Source organism: Oncorhynchus nerka, linkage group LG3, assembly GCF_034236695.1.
Source record: "Oncorhynchus nerka isolate Pitt River linkage group LG3, Oner_Uvic_2.0, whole genome shotgun sequence".
NCBI classification, from domain to species: Eukaryota; Metazoa; Chordata; class Actinopteri; order Salmoniformes; family Salmonidae; genus Oncorhynchus; species Oncorhynchus nerka.
This window is the reverse complement of record NC_088398.1, coordinates 30,810,507-30,838,152: the sequence shown is the minus strand read 5'-3', so window position 1 is coordinate 30,838,152 and position 27,646 is coordinate 30,810,507. Positions and strand designations below refer to the sequence as shown.

The 27,646-nt window shown below is 40.9% G+C and overlaps 1 protein-coding gene across 1 annotated transcript; it reads left to right on the top strand.

The window, feature by feature from the left end:
* The first annotated feature begins 18,518 nt into the window (after positions 1-18,518).
* LOC115106704 (RRP15-like protein) lies at positions 18,519-26,951 on the top strand. Its single transcript, XM_029629696.2, has 5 exons — positions 18,519-18,623; positions 19,462-19,841; positions 20,069-20,166; positions 23,281-23,470; positions 26,388-26,951. The coding sequence occupies exons 1-5, from the start codon at positions 18,575-18,577 to the stop codon at positions 26,544-26,546; spliced, it is 876 nt and encodes a 291-aa protein (XP_029485556.1). The 5' UTR covers positions 18,519-18,574; the 3' UTR covers positions 26,547-26,951.
* The last annotated feature ends 695 nt before the right edge of the window (positions 26,952-27,646 follow it).

The following is a 27,646-nucleotide window of genomic DNA, read 5'->3' as shown; positions in this document are numbered from 1 at the left end:
CAACATCATCTAAAAATCATTTTTTATCCAAAATCATTGAAATTAATGATCACAAACGTTTAAATAATAACAGTGGGTCTAGTTATATGTGATAACAATGTATAGTGAGCAGTGAAATAACTATTGGTTTCCATTTGTGGTGACTGCTGACTGACATTAGGGATGAGATTAAATAGATCCTGGAATTTAGCCTGGTCTGGAGCAGGCTAGCTCCACAGAATAAATCTCTAATTTATACCATAACATATCCTCCTGCCCCCTATCCATCTTTAGTGCAACCGGATTACGGATCAATTGAGCCAGGATCACCAAGATATCCTGGCTTAATCCCTTATCCTAGTTTTGTGCAACAGGCCCCAGCCCGTTTTGTGTATACTTATTCTTTATTTTGAATTTGCAGTGATCTTTATTCTACATCTACTGGCATGCATTATTTTAGCCTTTGCATTTCCTTGGTTTGCTGTGCCTTTCATTTGTGTGTCTCCTAATTATAGTCTCCTCCCCTTTGGCTGGTCTCCATGGGGATCAGCACACCCTTAATTGACACACCTGAGACTAATGCCCTTAATGAGTCATGTGCCCTGTTCAAAAAGGAGCTCCAGGCTCACTTCAGCCCTCTGCTGATGTTGAGAACAACCTCTACTCCTGAGGCTGCCGCTGCCCCCTGACCGCCACGCCACCTGACCGCCATGCTACCGCTAGACGACCGCAACAGAGTCATGCTGTCACCTAGAGGAGCGATGGAGGACAGAGCTGAATGAATGAGTGCTACAATGCACAAAGCCCAGACGGTCTTTCCTGAACTGAGTGGAGATTAAGTGCTACAGAGAGAATGCTAGCCCCTCCCACCTGCTCTGGTCTTTGTCCCAGTGGCAAGGCAACATGTACCAACGATGGACTGAGCTATTGGACCGGCAATCTACCCCCTAAAATATATATATATATATATAGATGGATATCCAATGGATGGACAACGCACAGCGGCGGCGTCCAATTTGTTCTACCTTGGCAGCAGCCAGGATTTAATCATAGGCCTGAGTATCTGTGTTTGTGTGGGCTGTTTGTGTGTTGAAAATTTGTAGACCTCAAGTGAAGAGAATCTAAACTCTTATCAAACATTGTGTGTTGACCTGGGATCGTACTTATCTGATTCTGTCATAGCTTCAAGAGCTTTGTCCAAGTACTGGTGGACTCCACTAACAAAAGAATGGGTGATCAGACCAGAGGTCCAAGACCTTAAGAACAGTCTTCCCAGGAAGAGGTGCATGTGCTGAAAGAGACTTGAGGCAAGATAACAAAGTCCACCTTAGAGGACATCCGCACTGTCTGTGAATCATCATTGTTACAGATGACTGGGAAATCTGACTTGTCTAGAGGGACAATCCAGGAGGAGTAAAACTGTTACCAGAGTCTCCACAGGTCTGGAAAACCTGTAACCTGCCCAGGTGAAAAGACCCAGGCCGATAGTTGTCAGGTTCAAGGACAAGATGGCTGTTTTGGAGAGGGGCAAGAACTTGAGAGGAACCAACATCTTCCTCAGCGAAGAACTTATCCCAGCTATGAAAGCTGCCAGAGAGTGTGAGGACATTGCTTACATCTGCAATGACAAGCTCATCGTCCACCTTCCCTCTCTGGGAGGAGTGAGAGAGACAAACTTTTGGGTCGGTAGCTTTAGCACGTCACACACACCAACTGACACTCACAAGTCCCTGATTGTTTAGCTTAATGTGGGGTTTTTTGTGAGCTACCTAGGAAAGGGCTAAGAATAGCCCATATTAATATATGTATCCTTAGAAATAAGGTTCAAGAAATCAATAACTTGCTAACATCGGGTAACATTCATGCAATGGCCAGCTCTGAAACTCACTTAGATAATTCCTTTTGATATGGCATAACATCTACAGAAAATATAGGAATGGTTATGGGGGAGTTCTTGCTGTATATGGAGACATATTCCTTTAAAGCTTAGAGGACCTTATGTCATGTTGAAGTGTTGTGGTTGCAAGTTTACCTGCCTCATCTAACGCCTTTTGTTTTGGGGTGCTGCTGTAGGCCGCCAAGTGCTAAATCAGTATTTGGATCAGTTCCTATAACAAGTACCAAAGGGTGGGCCTAAAGTAATTTTATAAGAGATCATGCAAAATGTTTTATCAGGACTCTTTTGTTGAAGATTTAAAACGATAATGTTGGTTTAATGTGTATGAGGAAGTGAATCCAGATACAGCACTGGTGATTTTTTTTAATCAATAATGACTAATTATGTATACATTTCAATCAGGACTGACTAATCAGAATACTATTATGTTACTGTATAGATGTATGAATTTTATTTTAACCCTAGTACTGAATATAATGTGTGTAAATATAATCAAGAATTAGAACAATGACTGTCTGTTACTTGGTAGAAATGAATTAACTATATCGCCAGACTGGCTAGAATGCTTATCTACACAGGCAGGCCTTGGCGCGGTCGTAAATTATCTAAATTAGCATAGACGATGTGGGAAGGCTTGAGAACTATACAGCCTTTGTACCCGTGTCAAGAAGAGACGGGACAGTTCGAAAACGAATGACGTCATTTTCAGTTTATAACCTGTGGTAAACTGTATCATGTTCAGTACTCTCGAGAATCAACGCTGCTGGTTGATTTTGAGACTGGTCTCTGTCCATTTTATGCAAATAAGAGTCTTACAAATTATTAGGAATTGACAGTGTTTAATTTTAATTGGATATTAAAACATAGAGGAATTTAATTCCTGTAACAGTAAGCCAAGATAAATGACATGAACAAATGGAGAAGTACCTTAAATGATATCAAGGGTAGAAAACCCAATTAATCTCCAATGTTCATTCAAGTTGATGGTTCATTTACAACAAAAACCTTTTGATATTGCCAATTACTTCAATGACTATTTCACGAGTAAAGTAGAAAAACTTAAGTGAAATGACATTGAAAAGAGAACCCTCATAATGAAAGAAAAGGATTGCTGTTTTGAATTTGGTCAAATCCATGTGGGAGAGGTGGTAAGCTATCGTGATCCATCAATAATAAGTCACCAGGAATAGACAACCTTGATGGGAAACTATTGAGAATGGTAGCAGACTGTATTCCCCCCCCCCTATATGCTATTTCTTTAACCAAAGCCAAAAGGAGGGTTTATCCACAATTGTGGATAGAAGCTAAACTAATTACAATCCCTAAAAGCTGCCCAATCAGTTTGCTGCCTGTTCTTAGTAAACTGATGCAGGTCTTTTGTATTATCAACTGGAGTACAAAATGGAAGAACCCCAACAGTTTGCTTTTTTGGCTTTATAAAACAAACAAGTGAATGTCTGGCTGCAGCCTGATGTCCCAGTCATCATCCCTCTGGAGAGAAAGCGAGAGGAGATCCCTCATGAATCCAGTACATCAAGGGAGTTTAATTCTACTTTTAATGAATCTATATTATATTGTATTATAATTTGATCGTAATGGGGTTAGAAAGATACACTGCTTCTTAATGCAATCGCTTTGTCACATTTCTTTTTAACGTTACAGAAATCGTTCATTTTTCAATAATCTGAGACGGCTCTCAGACATAAGCAATATTTCTCCGCTATGTTGGAGTCAACAGAAACACAAAATTACAACATAAATATTCCCTTACCTTTGATGGTCTTCGATCAGAATGTAGTGGAAGTAGTCATACTTACCCAATACATCGTTTGGTTTCAAGTCGTGTGTCTTTGTATTAGCATATGCTAAGAGTTCCAGCTGAAATGCTTCCAAAATCACTTCTGGTCACGAACATTTGCGCATCAAAACTTCAAAATTACATATTATATGTCGACTAAACTGGTCAAAGTGCAGGTCTAAGTCTAAGTGCAGAATCAAGCTTTAGGATGTTCTAAACGTACAAAACAATTATCTAATCTCTCGGACGAAAGTGCTTCTTTGCAGGCGATCTGGAACAAAGGGATGTGTCTTCAAAAAGCGCGCTCTCGTAACCTTGTATTTTCTCCCGACACTCAGTCTTTTGCCTACCAAACGCTCAAAACTCGCGGGATTTGCACAATTAAACGCTGTACTGAATGAGGACATCTTAGTGGAAGACATAGAAAGTGTCTCCAGATCCATAGCTGGTTGGGAAGGGTGGGGGCGATGACGTCAAAGTTGCCCCAAGTTTCAGGCTCCCAAAAATAGTTTGGGAGATTGCCTGCCCTGTGAGTTCTGCTATACTTACAGACATAATTCAAACGGTTTTAGAAGCTTTAGAGTGTTTTCTATCCAATAATAATTATTATATGCATATATTAGCAATTTTGGACAACAAAAAAATTCAGTTTAGTATGGGCACGCAATTGCTCCAAAGGGGGCAGTATTCTGCTGAGCCCTAAACAGGTTTTAATCGGTTCCTCTCTGTCCTCACCCCTGCGCACCGCCCCCCTTTGACCTAAACTTTCTGGCCAATGTTAGCATGGCTCAAGACTTACCTTTTTCATCACCATCCCAATATATATCTATATTTTTATATGCCAGGTTGTGTCTGCTCTAGGACCTATAGGTAATTCATAGTGATTTGAAAGCATAGTAAGAGAGGGCTAAATGGGCTGTCAACTAAGCCAGAAATTCTAATGAAAATGAACGCCTCTAGAAAGAACATTGCAATCATATTTAAATCTATTTAGCATAAATGTAGCATACATAATTTATCCTAAATGTAAAAGTGCAGCCTAGGTTGTGTATTGGCTTCAGCCTCATGTCCACACTGATGCTGACATGAGGGAGGCAACCAAATGTAGCCAAACGTTGAGACTTTTAATTACAAAAATATAGGCTAAATGCCAATTATCTTTGACAACTATAATGTAGGTTAATTAATATTAACATCTAAATGATTGATTCTGTTGACATAGGCACAGTTCATTCCAATCAAATGGTCATGAGCAGAGAGAAGGGAGCGGAGAGAAAGGATGGTGCCTGTTTTTGCCCTGCACACATCACCCACCTTACAATCTGAGCGGTGGCAGTCCACATTCACAATCCTGGTCATATTAGCAACCCATGTTGCTTGTTACATCTGTAGATCTCCCCTCTTCATAACTGATATATACATCTGTGTCACATGAAACCGCTTGCATGTGCAGTGCGCTTTTTTACAGTATGTTTCGAACAGAAGCGGCCTCCTCTTGACAACTCTTTGCTCCAAAAATGTGCAGCTTTGTGAGCGTAGGTATTCAAATGAGTAAATACTGTACATTTTAGAAAATGAAAAACAAACCAAAAATATTAGCTAGCTACATCTCGCCATTGTATGCAGTGGTGTCTATTCATGGATGCCAAGGAAAGCCAGGCTTTCCATTAAAATTGACCAAGAAAAAAATTGTTTATCTTTCGTCTCTCTGTTTCATCATTTTCCTTTAGTTCGCAAAAGAGGCTGAATGTATCTCACTGGAGAAAGTATCAGAGCGAGCGGAACAACGCCCCCTCTGTGTAGGCCATCTATCTGATGCGTCTGGTCAAAAAGAGCATTTGGCCTCCCTTGATGGAAAAAGTATTAAATCATATCCAATCAGTGTTGAGCTAAACAACAACAGTAAGCTCAACTGTGAATGGTCCTGGAGCACCAAAAAAGAAAGTGTCAAGGAAATCCAGTTTGGATTTGGCTTCACTCCAAATCACACTGAGAGCAACACGTCATTGACAGAAACAACTTGAATTGTTGCATCTCGTTGTGTTGTCCTCCAGTGGCTAGCTAGCTAAAATTGTCCCTTTCCGAAATTAACCATGGATGGAGATAAACATTTGGACTTCTGGTTTTACGTAATTCTCCGTACAGGCCAATGATTATAAAGGCGATTCTGATACAACCACAAATTCATACATTGTGCCCCTGACCTAAGAGGATGGAAGTTCAATTTGTAGCTAGATGTAGAAGGCTAATGTTGCCCATGAAAGGAAGTTAGGCTAGCAACCAAACATTTGAGCCAAGTAGCCTAGGACAACAAAAAATGTAATCTTGTACTCTATGACAGTCATAGACCTTTCGTCAACATGAAAGATAGGAGGATGGCATTGTAGTAGGGTGAGTCAACATGTGTTTTCTACTCCTACAAATGCAACAAACAAATCAGAACCATGGACAGCCATAACATATTTAGTTTACGTTGATTGGACTAAATCGTTTTTGGTATATTTTAGTAGTCACTGTAAGCATAGGTGATTTGCTGAAGTTGAAATTGTGCTGGAATAGTGGAGGAAGCTCCTGTTTTCTTTGCAACTAGTGGTAACTCTCCGTGGTTCTAAATCTAAAGTTGTTTAGAGTCCGAAAATGTCAGGAACATTAGCTTGCTTGACCATGATGTAGATCATGTAACTAACTGTTTGTTACGTACAATATGCTTTATGGACTTCACTGTACAGATGTTGTTCTCCGGTTTCGTGATGGAACAAAGGTGTGGTTGAATCTATTCTGCCACTGTCTTATTGTCTTGGCCTTATGCCTATATATCATGGTGGCTAGAAATATGAACTAGCAGGTTATAGAGCAAACAATGCAATTATCACAACACAAACAGTTGAAGTCGGAAGTTTACATACACTTGGGTTGGAGTCATTAAAACGTGTTTTTCAACCACTCAACAAATGTCTTGGTAACAAACTATAGTTTTGGCAAGTCGGTTAGGACATCTACTTTGTGCATGACAGTATGCTACACCAATATTAGTTTCCATTCATACAAACTGTCAAAATGATTTCTCAGCACCGGGTGTGAACTCCTGACACTCAGACCACTGCACTATGCAGTACACAATGCTCTAGCAGGCCGTGAGAGTACTTGATGATGGTATGAGGTCGGTTGGTTTACACTGCAGAGCCTTCCCCAAACCATAACCCTCTAGGTACGGTACTGCATTGTATAACCTACAAACACTGCTTCCAGCTGCCCCCTTGGGGCGATTATACATTTGAGATATTTATTAACCTGTTGCGGGTAGGATTTTTATTTACCTATTTAATCCTCCTGCTGCAGGATTATTTTCCTCCTGCGATGACATTTGTCATATTAAGATTCAACAACTGTGCCTTGCTTAACGTTTTCCTTATGGAAATGCTCCCAATAATTTTGAGTTAATCGAGGTGAAAGAGAACAACATTTTAGTCAAATGCAAACTCTGCAAAGGCAGCATTGATGTCTTCCTCCAGAAACACGAAATCCAAACCTGAAAAGCATCTGGTATCCATAAAAATCCAGAAATCTGTTAAAGAGGACAAATCTATACACATTATGATAATAAACATAGGTGCATAAATACTATTTATACATAAATAATATATGTGTTCTAACGAAATGTCCACACAAACAATCGAAGTGTCTGATAAATGCAATTCAAAGCGGCAATGACTTTAACATACTGTGGCATACAGCAGGTCAGCCACCAGGGGGAGACTCGTCGAGGCCTGGTGACAGACGGCATCTACATCACAAGGCGATGGCTCCCTCTGCTGGACGTGCCAGGTCTCGACAGGCTCTCCGGCCGGGAGTAATTGTGTTTGGTGAGTAATCAAGTGGTTGATTGCTCACCAGCTGGACAAGTCCCATAAAGCTGCCAGAAGGGAAAGAGGTTACTCCCTTATAGTCGTGCTCAGTCCCAGAGATAACGGAGGGAGCTCAGTTTTGTTCCCCCCAGGATACAGCAAGACCCGGAGACCCAGAAGACCCAGAGTATCCAAGAGGATGATTTTATTTTTGTTTGTTATTGAAATAAACACCCTTGAAAACAAGCTAATCCAACTCTGTCTGTGTCTGATCTGTAAAAACATTTTGACCATACCCCTTGGTCTGCCACAATACATTGCTTGGAATGTGAGAGTAGGGTAACTCCCCTCGCCGGTCTTGAACACAGGCCACCAGCACCAATGACGAAGACCCTAAACACTGTTCCAATAAAGGATATCTCTAGGAATAGGGGATGTGCTTATAGAGTCACTATGGTTAGACTCTGATCAGAAGAAACCCTAAAACCCTCCTCCCTATAGGCACTTGTGTCGATCCGAAACAACTTAATAGGTGTAAGCAATAGGGTGAAATTCACTTTGAAGAAAATCTAAGTTCTGTTAAAAAGCAGTGGAGGCTCCTCAGAGGAGGATGGGGAGGACCATCCTCCTCAGTGAATTTTATAAAAATAATTATTGTAAAACATTTCAAATTGTATCCTTTTTAGATAAAACTATACTAGGCTATACCAAATTATTGATTAAAACACACTATTTTGCAAAGAATGTCTACAGTAGCCTCAACAGCAGTCTGTAGGGTAGCACCATGTTGTAGCTGGAGAACAGCTAGCTTCCGTCCTCCTCTGTGTACATTGGCTTCCATACAAAACCTAGGAGGCTCATGGTCCTCAACCCCTTCCGTACACTTACACAGTAATTATGACAACTTTCGGAGGATGTCCTCCAACCTACCAGAGCTCTTGCAGCATGAACTGACATGTTGTCCACCCAATCAAAGGTTTAGAGAATGAATCTAGTACTGAAAGCATAAGCTAAAGCTAGCTAGCACGGCAGTGCCTACAATGTGAGAGAAAGACAATAGTTGAACACGTTTGAACAAATTAATTTATTCCAAAATGAAGGAAAAGCTAGAGAGAAATATATAGAGAGAGATTTCTTCTGGGTTTTTTTTTCAGTTTCACTTACTTAGCTAGCAAATGCAGCTAGCTAGATTAGCCTACTGAAACACCCTGCTCAAACAGAGGGATGCTATGTTAGCTAGCTGGCTATGACTATCCAACACAACACTGGAACTCTTCCAAGTTAAGGTAAGCATTTGGTTTTACTAATCGCTGTTACATTGAACTGGGTGAATGGAATATGAATGACAGTCATCCAATATGCTGTATAGAAATAAGGCCATGCTCATGAAAATAAAATCATCCTCTCTCATCTAAAACAGCACTGACCGCTACTGGTTAAAACTATACTCAAGAAAATATTTTATTGATCATAGTGATTCAGAAGTATTATTAAAACAGGTTAATATGCCCCACCAACATTAGACAACTATACAGAAAGCCTTTCAATTGCTCAAATAAGTAAATCAAATCAATGATTAGAGCATAGTCAGATTAACTGATACCTGACACAGACCTGGTGGCATAGCAGGATGATCAAAGTACCGTGAACCAAGAGTTCAAATCCCGGATGAGGACATATTGAACTAATAATTACTGTATAAATGAACATGCACAATATAGACATGTATGTCAACGTGTGTAAATATGCAAGTTGAAAACAATATATGTTAAAAGTGCTGTGTATGTGTGTGTGAGTATCCCAAACCTTACCAACAGACTTGGAGCTATGACTGGATCAGTGGCCCACCAATCAGGGCCATGATTGGCTCGGTAACAAGATGTGATGTGTAATACATTTCTCTTTGGACACATAAACGTTCTTGCAATGTTCCCATGAAACATGTCTAAAACATTTTATATTTTATTTATTTCACATTTATTTAACCAGGTAGGCCAGTTGAGAACAAGTTCTCATTTACAACTCCGACCTGGCCAAAATAAAGCATAACAGTGCGACAACAACAACAACACAGACTTACATATAAACAAAAGTACAGTCAATAACACAAAAGAAAAGAAAAATAGAAAGATCTATGTACAGTGTGTGCAAATGTAGAAGAGTAGGGAGGTAGGCAATAAATAGGCCCAAGAGGCAAAAATAATTACAATTTAGCATTAATACTGGAGTGATATGTGCAGATAAGGATGTACAAGTAGAGATACTGGGGTGCAAAAGAGCAAGAGAGTAAGTAATAGTATGGGGATGAGGTAGTTGGGTGTGCTATTTACAGATTGTCTGTGTACAGGTACAGTGATCGGTAAGCTGCTCTGACAGCTGATGCTAAAAGTTAGAGAGGGAGATATAAGACTCCAGCTTCAGTGATGTTTGCAATTCGTTCCAGTCATTGGCAGCAGAGAACTGGAAGGAAAGGCAGCCTAAGTAGGTGTTTGCTTTGGATATAACCAGTGAAATATACCTGCTGTAGCGCGTGCTACGGGTGGGTGTTGCTATGGTGAACAGTGAGCTGAGATAAGGTGGGGCTTTACCTAGCAAAGACTTATAGATGGCTCTGTGATAGACGACATCCAGTTTGATGAGTAGAGTGTTGGGGGTTATTTTGTTAATGACCATGCTGAAGACAAGGATCGGTAGGATAGTCAGTTTTACGAAGGTAAGCTTGGCTGCATGAGTGCAAGAGGCTTTGTTGAGAAATAGAAAGCCGATTCTAGATTTAATTTTGGATTGGAGATGCTTAATTTGAGTCTGGAAGGAGTGTTTACAGTCTAACCAGACACCTAGGTATTTGTAGTTGTCCACATAGTCTAGGTCAGAACCCTCCAGAGTAGTGATGCTAGTCGGGTGGGAGGGTGCGGGTAGCAATCGGTTGAAGAGCATGCACTTAGTTTTACTAGCATTTAAAAGATGTTGGAGGCCACGGGAGGAGTGTTGTATGGCATTGAAGCTCATTAAGAAGTTTGTTATCACAGTGTCCAAAGAAGGGCCAGAAGTATACAGAATTGTGTTTTCTGCATAGAGGTGGATCAGAGAATCATCAGCAGCAAGAGCGATATCATTGATATATACAGAGAAAAGAGTCGGCCTGAAAATTGAACACTGTGGCACCCCCATAGAGACTGCCAGAGGTCCGGACAACAGGTCCTCCGATTTGCCACACTGAACTCTGAGATGTAGTGTGAACCAGGCGAGGCAGTCAGTTGAGAAGCCAAGGCGATAAGAATGCGGTGATTGACAGAGTCGAAAGCCTTGGCCAGGTTGATGAAGACGGCTGCACAGTACTGTCTTTTATCGATGGCGGTTATGATATCGTTCATGACCTTGAGTGTGGCTGAGGTGCACCCATGACCAGGTCGGAAAACAGATTGCATAGTGGAGAAGGTACGGTGGGATTCGAAATGGTCGGTGATCTGTTTATTAACTTAGAAAGGCAGGGCAGGATGGACATACAGTTGAAGTCGGAAGTTTACATAAACTTAGGTTGGAGTCATTAAAACTTTCTTGTTAAACAAACTATAATTTTGGCAAGTCAGTTAAGACATCTAATTTTTCCAACAATTGTTTACAGACAGATTATTTCACTTATAATTCACTGTATCACAATTCCAGTGGGTCAGAAGTTTACATACACTAAGTTGACTGTGCCTTGGAAAATTTCAGAAAATATGTAATTGCTTTAGAAGCTTCTGATAGGCTAATTGACATAATTTGAGTCAATGTACCTGTGGATGTACAATGGCGCAAAAAAGTATTTAGTCAGCCACCAATTGTGCAAGTTCTCCCACAAAAAAAGGTGAGAGAGGCCTGTAATTTTCATCATAGGTACACTTCAACTATGACAGACAAATGAGGGGGGAAAAAAACAGAAAATCACATTGTAGGATTTTTAATGAATTTATTTGCAAAAAATGGTAGACCTCCAGAAGTCTGGTTCATCCTTGGGAGCAATTTCCAAATGCCTGAAGGTGCCACGTTCATCTGTACAAACAATAATATGCAAGTATAAACACCATGGGACCAAGCAACCGTCATACTGCTCAGGAAGGAGATCTGTTTCCTAGAGATGAACGTACCTTGGTGCGAAAAGTGCAAATCAATCCTTGAACAACAGCAAAGGACCTTGTGAATATTCCAGAGGAAACAGGTACAAAAGTATCTATATCCACAGTAAAACGAGTCCTATATCGACATAACCTGAAACCGCTCAGCAAGGAAGAAGCCACTGCTCTAAAACCGCCATAAAAAGTCAGACTACGGTTTTTAACTGCACATGAGGACAAAGATCGTACTTTGTGGAGAAATGTCCTCTGGTCTGAAGAAACAAAAACAGAACTGTTTGGCCATAATGATCATTGTTATGTTTGGAGAAAAAGGGGGAAGCTTGCAAGCCGAAGAACACCATCCCAACCGTGAAGCACAGGGGTGGCAGCATCATGTTGTGGGGGTGCTTTGCTGCAGGAGGGACTGGTGCACTTCGCAAAATAGATGGCATCATGAGGGCGGAAAAGACCTAAGACAGGGTATTTTTACTAGGATTAAATGTCAGGAATTGTGAAAAACTGAGTTTAAATGTATTTGGCTAAGGTGTATGTAAACTTCCGACTTCAACTGTAGGTCTATAAAAGTTTGGGTCTAAGGTGTCGCCCCCTTTGAAGAGAGGCAGCTTTCCAATCTTTGGGGATCTCAGACGATACGAAAGAGACGTTGAATAGGCTAGTAATAGGGGTTGCAACAACTTCTGCAGATTATTTTAGAAAGAGAGGGTCCAGATTGTCTAGCCCAGCTGATTTGTAGGGATCCAGATTTTGCATCAGCTGTTTGGATTTGGGTGAAGGAGAAGTGGGGGGGTTGGGTAAGATGCTGCAGGAGGTGCTGAGGTGTTGGCTGGGGTAAGGGTAGCCAGGTGGAAAGCATGGCCAGCCGTGGAAAAATGCTTATGGAAATAATCGATTATTGTAGATTTATCAGTGCTGACAGTGTTTCCTATCCTCAGTGCAGTGGGCAGCTGGGAGGAGGTGCTCTTATTCTCAATGGACTTTACAGTGTCCCAAAACCTTTTGGAATTAGTGCTACAGGAAGCACATTTCTGTTTGAAAAAGCTAGCCTTAGCTTTCCTAACTTACTGAGTACAGTATATTGGTTCCTCTCCTGACTTCCCTGAAAAGATGCATATCGCGGGGGCTATTCGATGCTAATGCAGAACACCACAGGATGTTTTTTGTGCTGGTCAAGGGCAGTCAAGTCTGTGGTTAACCAAGGGCTATATATTTTCTTAGTTCTACATTTTTTGAATGAAGTATGCTTTTTTAAGAGCAACCAGGCACTTTTGAAGAGCAACCAGGCATCCTTTACTGATGGGATGAGGTCAATATCCTTCCAGGATACCTGGGCCAGGTCGGTTAGAAAAGCCTGCTCGCTGAAGTGTTTTAGGGAGCTTTTGACAGTGATGAGGGGTGGTCATTTGACCGTGGACCCATTACGCACGCAGGCAATGAGGCAGTGATCGCTGAGATCCTGGTTGAAGACAGCAGAGGTGTATTTAGAGGGCAAGTTGGTCAGGATGATATCTAAGAGGGTGCTCATGGTTAGAGGTTTTGGGTTGTACCTGGTAGGTTCCTTGAAAATTTGTGTGAGATTGAGGGCAACTTCCTTAGACTGTTGGGTGGCTGGGGTGTTAAGCAAGTCCCAGTTTAGGTCACCTAACAGTACGAACTCTGAAGATAGTTTGGGGGCGATCAATTCACAAATGGTGTCCATGGCACAACTGTGGGCTGAAGGGGATCTATAGCAAGCGGCAACGGTGAGAGACTTGTTTCTGGAAAGGTGGATTTTTAAAAGAAGAAGCTTGAATTGTTTGGGCACAGACATGGATAGCATAACAGAACTCTGCTATCTCTGCAGTAGATTGCAACTCTGCCCCCTTTGGAAGTTCTATCATAAAATGTTATAGTTAGGGATGGACATTTCAGGATTTTTGTTGGCTTTCCTAAGCCAGGATTCAGACACGGCTAGGACAACAGGGTTGGCGGAGTGTGCTGAAGCAGTGAATAAAACAAACTTAGGGAGGAGGCTTCTAATGTTAACATGCATGAAACCAATGCTTTTAAGGTTACAGAAGTCCACAAATGAGAGTGCCTGGAGAACGGGAGTGATGCTGGGGGCTACAGGGCCTGGGTTAACCTCTACATCACCAGAGGAACAGAGGAGGAGTAGGATAAGAGTATGACTAAAGGCTAAAAGAACTGGTCGTCTAGTGCGTTCGGAACAGAGAGTGAAGGGGCAGGTTTCTTGGCACGAAAGGATAGATTCAAGGCATAATGTACAGACTAGAGTATGAACAAGGGTACAGACCAGGGTACATTAATATATTATATTTTGAGAACATGGCAACCATGTTCTGTGTATGTTTGGTGGGACGTTGATGGAATATTTTCCTAACCCTCAGTAAACTGGACACATGCAATTTTCCCCCGAAACGTGTCTAGAACATTCATATCTTATTTTCTGAGAACCTGGCAAACAGGATCTGTGTATTGTAAATGAGAACTTGTTCTCAACTGGCCTACCTGGTTAAATCAAGGTGAAATAAAAAAATAAATAAATCAAAACTATTTGGTGGGATTTTGTAAAAAGCTCTCACAGTCTCATGTCAAAAAAGACTCTCAAACGTAAAATATATAAGTTCTTCCAAACTTCAAATTTCGAAGTGTTTAGGGTACATTTATGCATCAAATCCAAATTTGTAAGGTTAGGGTTAAGTCTAGGAATGAATTCTGAAATCTTAAGGTCAGGCATTAACTCTGAATGATTAAGGTAAGGGTTTGGGTTTGGGATAGGCTTAAAACAAAAATAAATAAACAAATTATATTGCTGGATTCAAATATCCAACCTTTGGCACCAGAGGCAGATGTTTACAACTGTCTTCTATCCCCAACCACAACGCCCTAGCAAAACCAAAACCTACTTGAAGGTAACAGTGCTCACTGTTGCCCCTAATGGCCGGTCTCCACATCATCTCCCGACGTCCTCAGACCATCCATATGGATGGACGTTGAATACTGGCTAGTATCACGGGTGACCTGGCTGGACGTTGATGGAATATTCTCCTAACCCACAGAAAACTGGACACATTAATTTTCTCGCAATGTTCCCATGAAACCTGTCTTGAATATTAATATATTGTATTCTGAGAACATGCAAACATGTTCTGTGTATGTTTGCTGGGACGTTGATGGAGTATTCTCCTAACCCACATAAAACTGGACACATGAATGTTCTTGCAAGGTTTTCATTTAACGCGGCTAGAACATTAATATCTAATGTTCTGAGAACATGGCAACCATTTTCTGTATATGTTTGGTGTATATGTATATGTTTGGTTGATGGAATATTCTACTCACCCACAGAAAACTGAAGTTTTTTTCAGAGTTCCCAGTTGTCTTGAAGGCAGCAATAATAAGAGCTAGAGACAACCTCCAAGGTGCCCGCCTGTTGTTTACAACGTTATCTACTCACGGTCGCATATACCAATTCGTGGCTGCTGCCATCTTGCTAGTTCCGATTTTACTGGGACTACTCTGTCTGTGCACTAGTACAGGAACAGCACTAGCATTAGCCCGAGTAGCAACTTCATCACAAGCATGAGCACATGAAGCTTTTAGGCATTCTGCCAGTGTTGCCAGGGATGTGGATGCACCTCAGGAGACCTTGCAGTTGTATGCTATTTTCTATTAACACAATGCAATCACAACAATACATACGACTTGTTACAAAATGAAAAGTATTCGAGCTGTGTCACAATTAATCAGTCAAATAATCAGTACATTTTACCAGTTGTTTGAATGACGGTGAATCGGATTGGTTAAAGGAATTCACTAGTGTGTGTGTGAGCAGGATTGCAATGTAACAATGAATGCTGTGTACTGGTGTGCATGAGGAAATTTTCAAGTATAAATGGATATTTACTTTGGGTAAATTTAGAGTGAGTGCAGTAACACTGGGATATAAGTGGGCGCGCTGTATCAGAGTGAATGATCTACGGATTGAATTTGCAGGCCAACAAATTAAAAAGACCTGTGTTACATTGGATGGTTGCTGAAGCATATGTAGTACATTAGATATTTCAGTTGTAGCTGGTATCAAGTTTGAATGAAAGGTTTATAGATCCTTATAAGGGTTATAGTACCTGGTTATATTGCATAAGAGTAAGGGAGGATAAATAACTGCGCATTTTTATTATTTAAATTGAGGATTCCAAATTTTGTTGATACATAGCTAAGGTTTTTGGTAAATAAGTACTTTATAGGATTTAATCAAATACGATAAATAATGGCAAGCCAGGAATTAGAGAAGGGTAGGAATGATGGACTCTGGCACTTACTACCTATTATAGGTCCAGCCACAGTGGATGCAAGACAGACTGCATAGATTAATTATATCTACTATAATCAACAGCGTTTTGTGAATTACTCCCGTGCTGTACTCACTGGTATGTCTGAACAGCTGGAGGCCACATCTAGGGTTGCCAGACAGAATAGACTTGCTTTGGATATGCTTCTTGCCAGTCAGGGGGGCGTCTGTAAGATGTTCGGTGAACATTGTTGCACGTTTATTCCTAATAACACCAGTCCAGATGGTAGTATATCTAAGGCCCTTAGTGGGCTTGATGCACTATCTGCTGAGATGAGGACCATGGTGGGGGTGGAGGAGTCTGGACTGTTCTCTTGGTTGGGAGCCTGGTTTGGTAAGTACACTGGTATGGTGGTTACTGGATTTCCGACCCTAATTCTTGTATTTTTGTTATTGATGTGTTGGGCTGCTTGCATCATACCTTGTTTGAAGAAGTCTGTTACAGATGTGGTACAGGCTTCAGGTATGATGCCCTTGCTTGATGCTCCTGAAGGAGATGCAGATACGGAATCTAACTTCCGGAGACAGATGGGGCTGACTGAGGATGACCCCTGGTTTGCTGTGGGTGAGGTCGTGGAATGATAACTTCTTAAATACATAACGTGTACGATATAACTTGTCCTCTCTTATGTGAAGGTTTAGAGTCCCTGGGTGGCAAGGAGCCCACCTGGTACAGGATAGGAGTAGCTGAGAGGACCAGATGGTTTATAAATAATGCTTTGCTTTGCTCTGCTTTACTCTGTTTTCCATGACCAAAGTTTTATCCTATATCTTACGTCAATAAACAATAAAGTTGTATCCTGTTTTTGATAAGTGACAACCTTATGGGTGTCAAAAGGGGGAGCCAAAAGCATATATCACTTGTTGATTTTTTTTCTATTTTTCTTGGTTGATTTTTCTTTTCTGTTTTTCTGTAAAAAAAAAAAAGTACAAAATAATTATTATTTTCATGAAATGCTATTAACATATTACTATGTTGGGACCGCTGAAATAAAGGATAATGAGTGACACCCTTGTGGGTGTCAAAAGGGGGAATCAAAAACTCCAGTTTATACATAAGTTAATAAACAAAGGGACGTGCATCACTTCATATATTCACAAAATAAAGGTTTAAAGTTCCTGGGTTCATCAGCAACCTAGTATATCGGATGGTGTGGTTACACCCCTTGGGGGTGTAAAAAGGGGGATTATGAGGATTCTGTGTTATGCAATATAGCCCGTTACCATATATGTGAATGAATATTATCTGCTGTTGGCTTGTGTGGATGTATGTATGTGTTATGCAACATAGCTGACTTGAAACATTGTTAACAGTTTCAGGGCCATGGGCCTTTCTCATGATGGAAAAATACAGAATAACATGAAGACAGGAACTGTGCAATGAGTTGGGGGGAGCACATTCAGAACGTAGTGTTGCGAGAACAAACGGTCTTTTGTTAGATAACAGGAGCCAGGTGCCTGATAACTGCATATTATACACAGCTACAACACTGACCGCTGAAGCGCTTAGGGGGCTGGGACCAGCTCTGCGCCAACAATCAACGATAGGCTGGGTGAGTCTAAACCACGCCCAGTCTCTACTCTGACAGGCCGGCTCGGAAGCAGGAACTATTTCTGTCAGAGTATATTTATAATATCTTTGTCAAGAACAAGTCAGTTCTCTGTTTTGCCCTGCGAGGTGGGACAGAGAGTCCGTATATACGAAAATTGCATTTACCACTTATTGCTTAGCTAATAAAAAATACATAGTATACAATCGGTGACTCAGTGTCATACTTATCCTGATACCAGATTCGAATTGACGCGACCCTAACAGAAGGCAGAACCTCAGTTAAATTAGCCAATAATAATCTTTAGTCAAGTTAGCCTAAAGGTCGGCAGATGGCGATATTGGGGTACGCATGCAGCCAGCTATACACTCATATCCCTGGTTCGTACATTAAACATTCTCCATTCAGGCTGCATACTGTTTGTGAAACACCATTTTCCACCACCATGCTAGAGTGGCTAATGGTAGGTAGGTAGGTAGGTCGGCTAGCTATAGCAACTTAGTTTAATGCACTGACTGTAAATCGCTCTGGATAAAAAAACATCTGCTACATGACAAATGTAAATGTAAAAATTAACACTTGCAAAGCACTTGCAATTTTTTTTGAATGAGCTCCAGCACTAAACAAGACCCAATTTTGTCGGTCCGTACTGGACCAAATCGCTGAGCGCGATACGCAACATCTGGGTCGAGCATTCCTATCCATTAGCCAAGCATGATGGTGGAAAGTGAAGTTTCATAAAGAAAGTACATATATTTCCCCAATTTTTTCCCTGCCTTCTCACCATTAAATCGAGTTAAGGAGGAAATCGACACCTTCGTAGCCTGAATAGAGAATGTTTTACGTATGAACCGGTCCACAGGGGATACAAGTGTATAGCTGGCTGCATGCAGTTCATTTGGATAGTAAGATGAAACGGCTCAATATCGCCATCTGCCGGCCTTTGGACTACAATCAAGTCAAGTGGGAACTTTTTATACGGAACTAAACATCACGGAACGGAACGTTGTTCACGGAATGGTTTCAGTGCTGCACAATAATGGCATCTGTGGAAAAGGCACATGTGGAGAACTCAGCTGTGGTATTAGGTAAGCTTTAATAGTTTTTCTTATAATTGTTCAATAGAAGTATAGGCAGCTAGCTAGATGATTAACCTTGTATCGTTGGTCTCTCCCAGACTCAATAGACTGGACTCAAGCCTGGTAGCTAGGCTAGCTATAGCATTGGCACTCTAGCATGATCAGAATCTATGGCTGTACGTTAAGTATCTAAAAAGTTACATTAAACCCTGTGGAGTCTTAAGTAGGCAGATCAACGGACTAGCTAGCTATGGTACTTGCTTTTAGTCGTCTTCGCTCTGCATTTGAAATATCAAATGGCATTAGCGTTCGCTTTACACGCGAAAGGTGGGGACTCCCGAGTGGCGCAGCGGTCTCATTGCTTGAATCGTCACTACAGACACCCTGGTTCGAATCCAGGCTGTATCAAAACCGGCCGTGATTGGGAGTCCCATAGGTTGGCCCAGCGTCTTCCTGGTTTGGCCGGTGTAGGCCGCCATTGTTAATAAGAATTTGTTCTTAACTGACTTGCCTAGTTAATAAAGTGAAATAATAAACCAAAACCTAAAAAGTAGCTAGCCTATGTGACGTAACTTGGCTAGTTTAGGGAGCTAACTTAGATAATTGGTTAGTAAGCTGTCTGTGTAAGCTAAACATTTGATCGAATCAATACTTAATGCCCAGCCTTAGATTGTAGCTAGTGTTTATAGAGAAGCATGAACAATGCAAACATTAGGTGTTAACTGTCTGCTAGGTTAAGCTAGATCTGAAATGGCAAAGCTAAATTGTTTTGAATTTGCAACCTATTTAAGCCTAGCTATTATTTGTATAAGTCAATATGATAAATGCCTTTATTTTCACACATCAGAAGAGGATTCTGAGCCCCAGGAGGACCACAGTGCTGAGAGTGATGATTCTAACAGAGGGAGCGATGGCGGGGGGTCAGAGGATGGAGGGAGCGATGGAGAGGGGTCAGAGGATGGAGGAAGTGATGACGGAGAAGAGGATGGAGAGAGTGATGGGGAGCAGGCTAAGTATGGAGGGAGCGAAGGAGAGAAAGAAGAGGGTGAAGGCAACAGAGAAGCAGATGATGTAGACACCAACCCCAATGCTGGATGGGCGGAGGCCATGGCCAAGATTCTGCAGAAGAAAACGCCAGCGAGCAAACCCAGCATCCTGCTGAAGAACAAAGAGCTGGACAAGATGAAGGAGAAAGAGAAGAAGGAGAGTCTGGAGAGGAAGAAACAGGTACTGTTTATTTTCATGTCTGTACATGTTTCTGTGTATGTACCTGTATGTCAATTTCTCACTTTAATGAACACAGGTATTAAACTGGTTATTGAAATCAGATGATAGCCTCATAACAGAAATGTCCTTAGACCAGTTCACCTGGCGTTAAATTGCACCCATGGCATTTATTCAGTACAGCTTGCCTGTATGTACGTGCTTAATAACTTTTTTTTCCTGGCCGCCAGACTGATAAGAAGCGAGCTTGGGAGATGATGTGTCGAGAGAAACCAGACGTTGTAAAAGACAGAGAGAATGAGAGGAACCTGCAGAGAGTTGCTACCAGGTACAAACACACGTGTGCCGCTTACAAACCTACAGTGCCTTCAGAAAGTATTCACACCATGTGACTTTTTCCAAATGTTGTCGTGTTAAAGCCTGATTTTAAAATGGATTCAATTTCGATTTTTGGTCACTGGCCTACACACAATACCCCATAATGTCAAAGTGGAATTATGTTGTTTTTTTGTTTTGTTTTTTACAAATGAATGAAAAGCTGAAATGTCTTCGGAAAGTATTCAGACACCTTGACTTTTCCCACATTTTGTTACTTTCCAGCCTTATTCTAAAATTGATTTCATTGTTTTTACCCCCCTCAATCTACACACAACACCCCATAATGACAGCAAAAAAAGTTTAGAATTTTTTGCAAAAGTATTAAAAGTAAAACACATACCTTATTTACATAAGTATTCAGTACTTTGTTGATGCAATTACAGCCTTGAGTCTTCTTGGGTATGATGCTACAATCTTAGCCATGCCTATATTTGGGGAGTTTCTCCCATTCTTCTCTGCAGATCCTCTCAAGCTCCTTCAGGTTAGATGAGGAACGTTGCTGCACAGATATTTTGAAGTCACTCCAGAGATGTTCGATCGGGTTCAAGCCCGATCTGGCTGGGCCACTTAAGGACATTCAGAGAGACATGTCCCAAAGCCACTCCTGCATTGTCTTGGCATTGTCTTGTGCTTAGGGTCGTTGTCCTGTTGGAAGATGAACCTTCGCCTTAGTCAGATGTCCTGAGCACTCTGGTGCAGGTTTTCATCAAGGATCTCTCTGTACTTTGCTCCCTTCATCTTTCTCTCAATCCTGACTAGTCTCCCAGTCCCTGCTGCTGAAAAACATCCCCGCACATGATGCTGCCCCCACCATGCTTCACTGTAGGGATGGTGCCAGGTTTCCTCCAGACATGACACTTGGCATTCAGGCCAAAGTGTTGAATCTTGTTTTCATCAGACCAGTGAATCTTGTTTCTCATGGTCTGAGAGTCCTTTAGGCGTTCCAAGTGGGCTATCATGTGCCTTTTTACTGAGGAATGGCTTTCTGTCTGGCCAGTCTACCATAAAGGCCTGATTGGTGGAGTGCTGCAGAGATGGTTGTCCTTCTGGAAGGTTCTCATCTCTACAGAGGAAGTCTGGAGCTCTGCCAGAGTGACCACCGGGTTCTTTGTCACCTATCTGACCAAGGCCCTTCTCCAATTGCTCAGCTCTAGGAAGAGTCTTGGTTATTCCAAACTTATTCCATTTAAGAATGATGGAGGCCACTGTTTTTGGACCTTGAATGCTACAGAAATGTTTTGGTACCCTTCCCCAGATTTGTGCCTCAACACAATCTTGTCTCGGAGCTCTACAGACAATTCCTTTGACCTCCTGGCTTGGTTTTTGCTCTGACATGCACTGTCAGAATTATGTCTAATTAATTTAATTTACCACAGGCGGACTCCAATCAATTTGTAGAAACATCTCAAAGTTGATCAATGGAAACAGGATGCACCTGAGCTCAATTTCTAGTCTCATAGCAATGGGTCTGAATACTTATGGTGTTTTTGCTTTGTCATTATGGGGTGTTGTGTGTAGATTGAGGGATTTGAATTTTATACATTTTTGAGTACGGCTGTAACATAACATGGAAAAGGTCTGGGGTCTGAATACTTTCTGAATGTACTGTATTCAACCCCATTGTTGTAAGGAGTCGCATGATAACTGGCATGGGCTCACTCTGCCATAATAGTGCTTAGCATCATTTTTTTAATGATTACCGCATCTCTGTACCGCATACGTACAATTATCTTTAAGTTCCCTCAGTCGAGTAGTGAATTTCAAACAGGTTCAACCACAGAGACCAGGGAAGTTTTCCAATTCCTCACAAAGAAGGGCATCTATTGGTATACTAAAAAAAAACAATGTAAGCAGACATTTAATATCCCTTTGGAAGGTGTATCAACACACCAAGTCACAACAAAGATACAGGTGTCCTTCCTAACTCAGTTGCCAGAGAGGAAGGAAACCTCTCGGGGATTTCTCATTAAAATGGTGACTTTAAAGCGGTTAGTTTAATGGCTGTGATAGTAGAAAACTGAGGATGCATCAACAATTTTGTAGCTACTCCACAATACTAACCTAATTGACAGAGTGAAAAGGAAGCCTGTACAGTATACAACTATTCCTGAACATGCACCCTGTTTGCAACAACACATGAAAGTAATACTGCAAAAAATGTGGCAAAGCAATTCACTTTTTGTCCTGAATACATGTTTATGTTTGGGATAATACAACACATTACTGAGTACCATGCGCCATATTTTCAAGCATAGTGGTGGCTGCAACATGTTATGGGTATGCCTGTAATCGTTAAGGACTGGGGGAGTTTTTCAGGATGAGAAACTAAACAAGAATGGAGCCAAGCACAGGCAAAATCCTTTCCACCAGACACTGGGAGATTAATTCACCTTTCAGCAGGACAATAATCTGACCAAATATACACTGGAGTTGCTTACCAAGAAGACAGTGAATGTTCCTGAATGGCCAAGTTAGTTTCACCTTAAATCTCCTTGAAGATCTATGTCAAGACCTGGAAATGGTTGTCTAGCGATGATCAACAACCAACTTGACAGAGCTTGATGAATTTTGAAAAGTATAATGGCCAAATGTTGTACAATTCAGGTGTGCAAAGCTCTTAGAGACTTACCCAGAAAGACTCACAGCTGTAATTGCTGCCGATGGTGATTCTAACATGTATTGATTTAGTGGTGTGAATGCTTATGTAAATTGGTTATTTTTTTATTTAATTTTCAATAAATTAGTTAATATTTCTAAATCTGTTTCCATTTTATTATGGGGGTTTGTGTGTAGATGGGTGGAAAAAAACACCTTTAAACCATTTTGAATTCACGCTGTAACACAACAAAAGGTGTAATTCAACAGCATATCGCTTAATGATGATACAATGCCTGCCATTTGAGGATGGCGATAACAAAAATTATTAGATCAGGAAAAAATCCCATGCATTTATGATTTTGTGCTAAATATAAGCGCCACAAAATATTACAATTAATCTTACAGTGAATTGGCTTTAAATTCTACCAGAATGACAGTGTGATGTGTGTACCTCTCCTCTCCACAGGGGGGTAGTACAGCTGTTCAACGCTGTGAGGAAGCACCAGAAAACGGTGGATGAGAAGGTGAAGGAGGCGGGCGGCTCGGAGAGGAAGAAGGCCAAGCTCCTCTCCTCTGTCTCCAAGAAAGACTTCATCAACGTGCTGCGTGGCACAGAGGGAGGCAGCGAGGTTGTCACCAAGACAGAGAGACAGGTGGTGAGTTTCATCCCCGATACCTCTCTCTCCCATTGATGTGTTGTTTTCCCAGAGTTGGTCTTAAGGCAGGTGCTAAATTCACCCCCCCCGCTAAAGATTTATTGCAGCTAAAGTGTAAATTGCAGCCAGTTGTAGTTGTGCTGAATATAATAGTTATAATTCTATTCTCCCGGATGCCAGTCGCTGTGCACCAATGCACCTCACTCACATGGCTCTCTCAGCTATATCATTTCTTATTAGTCGGGTACTTCTCACAGGCCTAGCAGCTCCGAAGTAGCCTACAAGTGAAGACAGACATACTTCTTATCGAATTCTGATGCGCACTTTGAAGATGTTAGAAGAACTGTCCACATTTGCTTTTCCTCAGCCAACAAGACAAGTAAACAAACTGCAATATCACTCGCCTATGTCAATGTTCTATACCCCATAGTAGGAAAGTTAACCTAATCTATTGGTTAGCTTGTCGTTCTGTGCGAGAAAAAAAACATTTGAATCAGACTCTGGGGCAGTTGTGGGACGATGGATCCCAAATTCATACAACCACTACACATTTTTTTAAATATTTTTTCTAAGCAATAGATCAAGTTTAGCTTAATTTAGATAAACTTTTTTTTTTACATTATAAGCAATGCGCACACGGCAGTAGGCTACGTGCAAATGTTCCAATATGCAGTGGTCGAAAAAGTACCTAATTGTCATACTTGAGTAAAAGTAAAGATGCCTTCATAAAAAAGTAAAAGTGAATGTCACCCAGTAAAATAATACTTGAGTAAAAGTCTTAGTGTTTGGTTTTAAATGTACTTACATATCAAAAATAAAAGTGAAACTATGAATCATTTCAAATTCCTTATATTAAACAAACCAGACAGCACAATTTTCTTGTTTTTTAAATTTACGGATAGCCAGGGGCACACTCCAACCCTCACATAATTTACAAACTAAGCATTTGTGTTTAGTGAGTCTGCCAGATCTGAGGCGGTAGGGATGGCCAGGCATATTTACTTGATAAGTGTGTGAATTGGACAATTTTTCTGTCTTGCTAAAGCAAGAGTACTTTTCGGTGTCAGGGAAAATGAATGGAGTAAAAACTACATTATTTTCTTTAGGTATTGTAATGAAGTAAAAGTTGTCAAATACCCAAGAAAACTACTTAAGTAGTACATTAAAGTAGAGGTCGACCGATTATGATTTTTCAACGCTGATACCGATTTATTGGAGGGCCCAAAAAAGCCGATACCGATTAATCGGTAAATATTTTCATTTTTTTGTAATAATGGCAGTTACAACAATACTGAATGAACACTTATTTTAACTTAATATAATACATCAATAAAATCTATTTAGTCTCAAATAAATAATGAAACATGTTCAATTTGGTTTAAATAATGCAAAAACAGTGTTGGAGAAGAAAGTAAAAGTGCAATATGTGCCATGTAAAAAAGCTTAAGTTTAAGTTCATGGTAGAAATCGTTTTAGTTACTTAGCTCCGTGGTCCTGGAATTCTCTCCTGAACATTTTAAAACACTTGATCGTTTAAACACTTGATCGATGTATATAATCATAGAAGAGTAATTGTTTTTAGGCCAGCTGTTTTTGGTCAAGATGTTTGTGTTTTTAATGTAATATGTAATTGTTGTGCTGTATGTGTGTTTATAGTTTTGTTTAAATGTTCTGGTAGTGTATGTAAGTTGTTTTGTCTGAAACGTTGTTCCCCCGGCTGCTATTGGACCAGGTCTCTCTTGGAAAAGAGATGTTATCTCAATGAGAAAAAACCTGTATAAATAAAGGTAAAATAAAAAATGTCATAATTATGTACAATTCTGGCAAATTAGTTTGCAACGAGCCACTCGGCCCAAATTGTTGCATATACCCTGACTCTGCGTGCAAGGAACGCAAGAGAAGTGACACAATTTCCCTAGTTAATATTGCCTGCTAACATGGATTTATTTTAACTAAAAATGCAGGTTTAAAAATATATATACTTCGGTGTATTGATTTTAAGAAAGGCAAAAGATGTTTATGGTTATGCACATTCGTGCAACGATTGTGCTTTGTTCAGCAATATACTTTTGTTAAATCATCACCCGTTTGGCGAAGTAGGCTGTGATTCGATGATAAATTAACAGGCACTGCATTGATTATATGCAACGCAGGACAGGCTAATTAACCTAGTAATATCATCAACTATGTGTAGTTAACTAGTGATTATGTGAAGATTGATTGTTTTTTTCTAAGATAAGTTTAATGCTAGCTAGCAACTTACCTTGGCTTACTGCACTCGCGTAACAGGTGGTCAGCCTGCCACGCAGTTGACTCATGGAATGCAAATGTAATCGGCGTCCACAAATGCCGATTGTTATAAAAACTTTAAATCAGCCCTAATTAATCGGCCAACCTCTAATAAATATAGAGAGAAATTTGCTGCTGTCATACTAACAGCAGCACCATAGGGACAGTCTGACATACTAACAGGGCCTCTGAGCTTCAGGGTTAGAGGATCAGTGGAGATTGACGGGTTTAGATTGGGGATTGGCATCAAGCTACCATCTATTGCGTCTACGAAATTTTTCAGACGCCCAAACCCAGGATATTTTTCTGGTGATTGACGTGGGATTTTAACATTAATAAAATGCGTCTTGTATAGGGCAGGTCTGTAATAATTTCCACCATAACCGCTTATTTAATGTAATAATTTAATAAATATTCTCTGTAGTGGCCTGTTGCGAAGTGTAGTTTCCCTTGATGTCCACATGGTGTCACTGTTGGCTGTGGGATGTTGTGAAACTTTCTTGGAGACTATTGTTATGAGACTGAGGAGTTGGGAGTTATAGTGGTGGTCTATTCTATAAGAAACGGATCATGTATGGGTAATAAGTACCATCTTTGTAAAAAGCTGATATATTTTGTTTGTGTATAGACTGGCAGGGAGGCAGAAGAGAAGCCAGCCTGGAGCGTGCTGAGAGACGACTTTATGATGGGAGCCTCCATGAAGGACTGGGACAAGGAGAGCGACGAGGAGGGGGGCGAGCAGGAGGCACCAGAGGGTGTGGAGGACGACAACAGCGAGTCGGACTGAGCAGACTGGCCCATCTAAGTGTGTATATGACTGAGCACGCCCAGGAGTGTGTGTGTACACAAGACTGTGCCTTTTGAGTCCACTGTGAGGAATGGAGCTGAAGGGTCCTGCATCGCTGAGACCGGCTCAACCCGGCCTCCCTCTCCTCTTCCCCCAGAGGCAGCTCTACCAGGCCCAAAAACCCCTCTTTGAATTTTCTATATGGAACAAGGAGCTGAAGAAAGACTGCGGTCCAGGTCCTGTTCTGGCCCACAATGCTTTGGGTCAGGATACCTAGTTTGTGTAATGCTGGTGCTCTCTGGCTTGTCCCACGGAACATTTTTCCATCTGAACTCTGCTGTGTATATAGACCCTTTTCCCCCCTAACAGTTGCATGTTCCTCAATAAAAAGCCAGTTGATAAACATTTGCCTTTTCAGTTTTGTGTTTTAATTGTTTTTTGGTGAACTGAGTTATAGCACTAGTTTAACTAAAGCCTTATTGATGTCTTTATACACTGTGTACAAAACATTATGAACACCTGCTATTTCCATGAGACTGACCAGGTGAATCCAGGTGAAAGCTATGATCCTTATTGATGTCACTTGTTAATTTCCCTTCAATGTGTAGATGAAGGGGAGGAGAGCGGTTAAAGAAAGATTTTTAAGAATTGAGACATGGATTGTGTATGTGTTCCATTCAGGGGGTGAATGGGCAAGACACATAAGATTTAAGAACTGCAACCCTGCTGGGTTTTTCACGGTCAACAGTTTCCTGTGTGTATCAAGAATGGTCCACCACCCAAAGGACATCCAGACAACTTGACACAACTGTTAAGCATTGGAGTCAACATGGACGAGCATCACCGTGGAACTATTTCGGCACCTTGTGGCGGGGGGGTGCAAATCAATATTAGGAAGTTGTTCTTAATGTTTTGTACATTGTGTTTATCTAGCTTATTTCATACATTTTTAGATATTTATTTTTTGCAGTGGTTGAAAAAGTACGTAATTGTCATACTTGAGTAAAAGTGGAGATGCCTTTCAATAGAAAGTTACTCAAGTGAAAGTCAGCCTGTAAAATACTACTTGAGTAAAAGTATTTGGTTTTAAATATACTTAA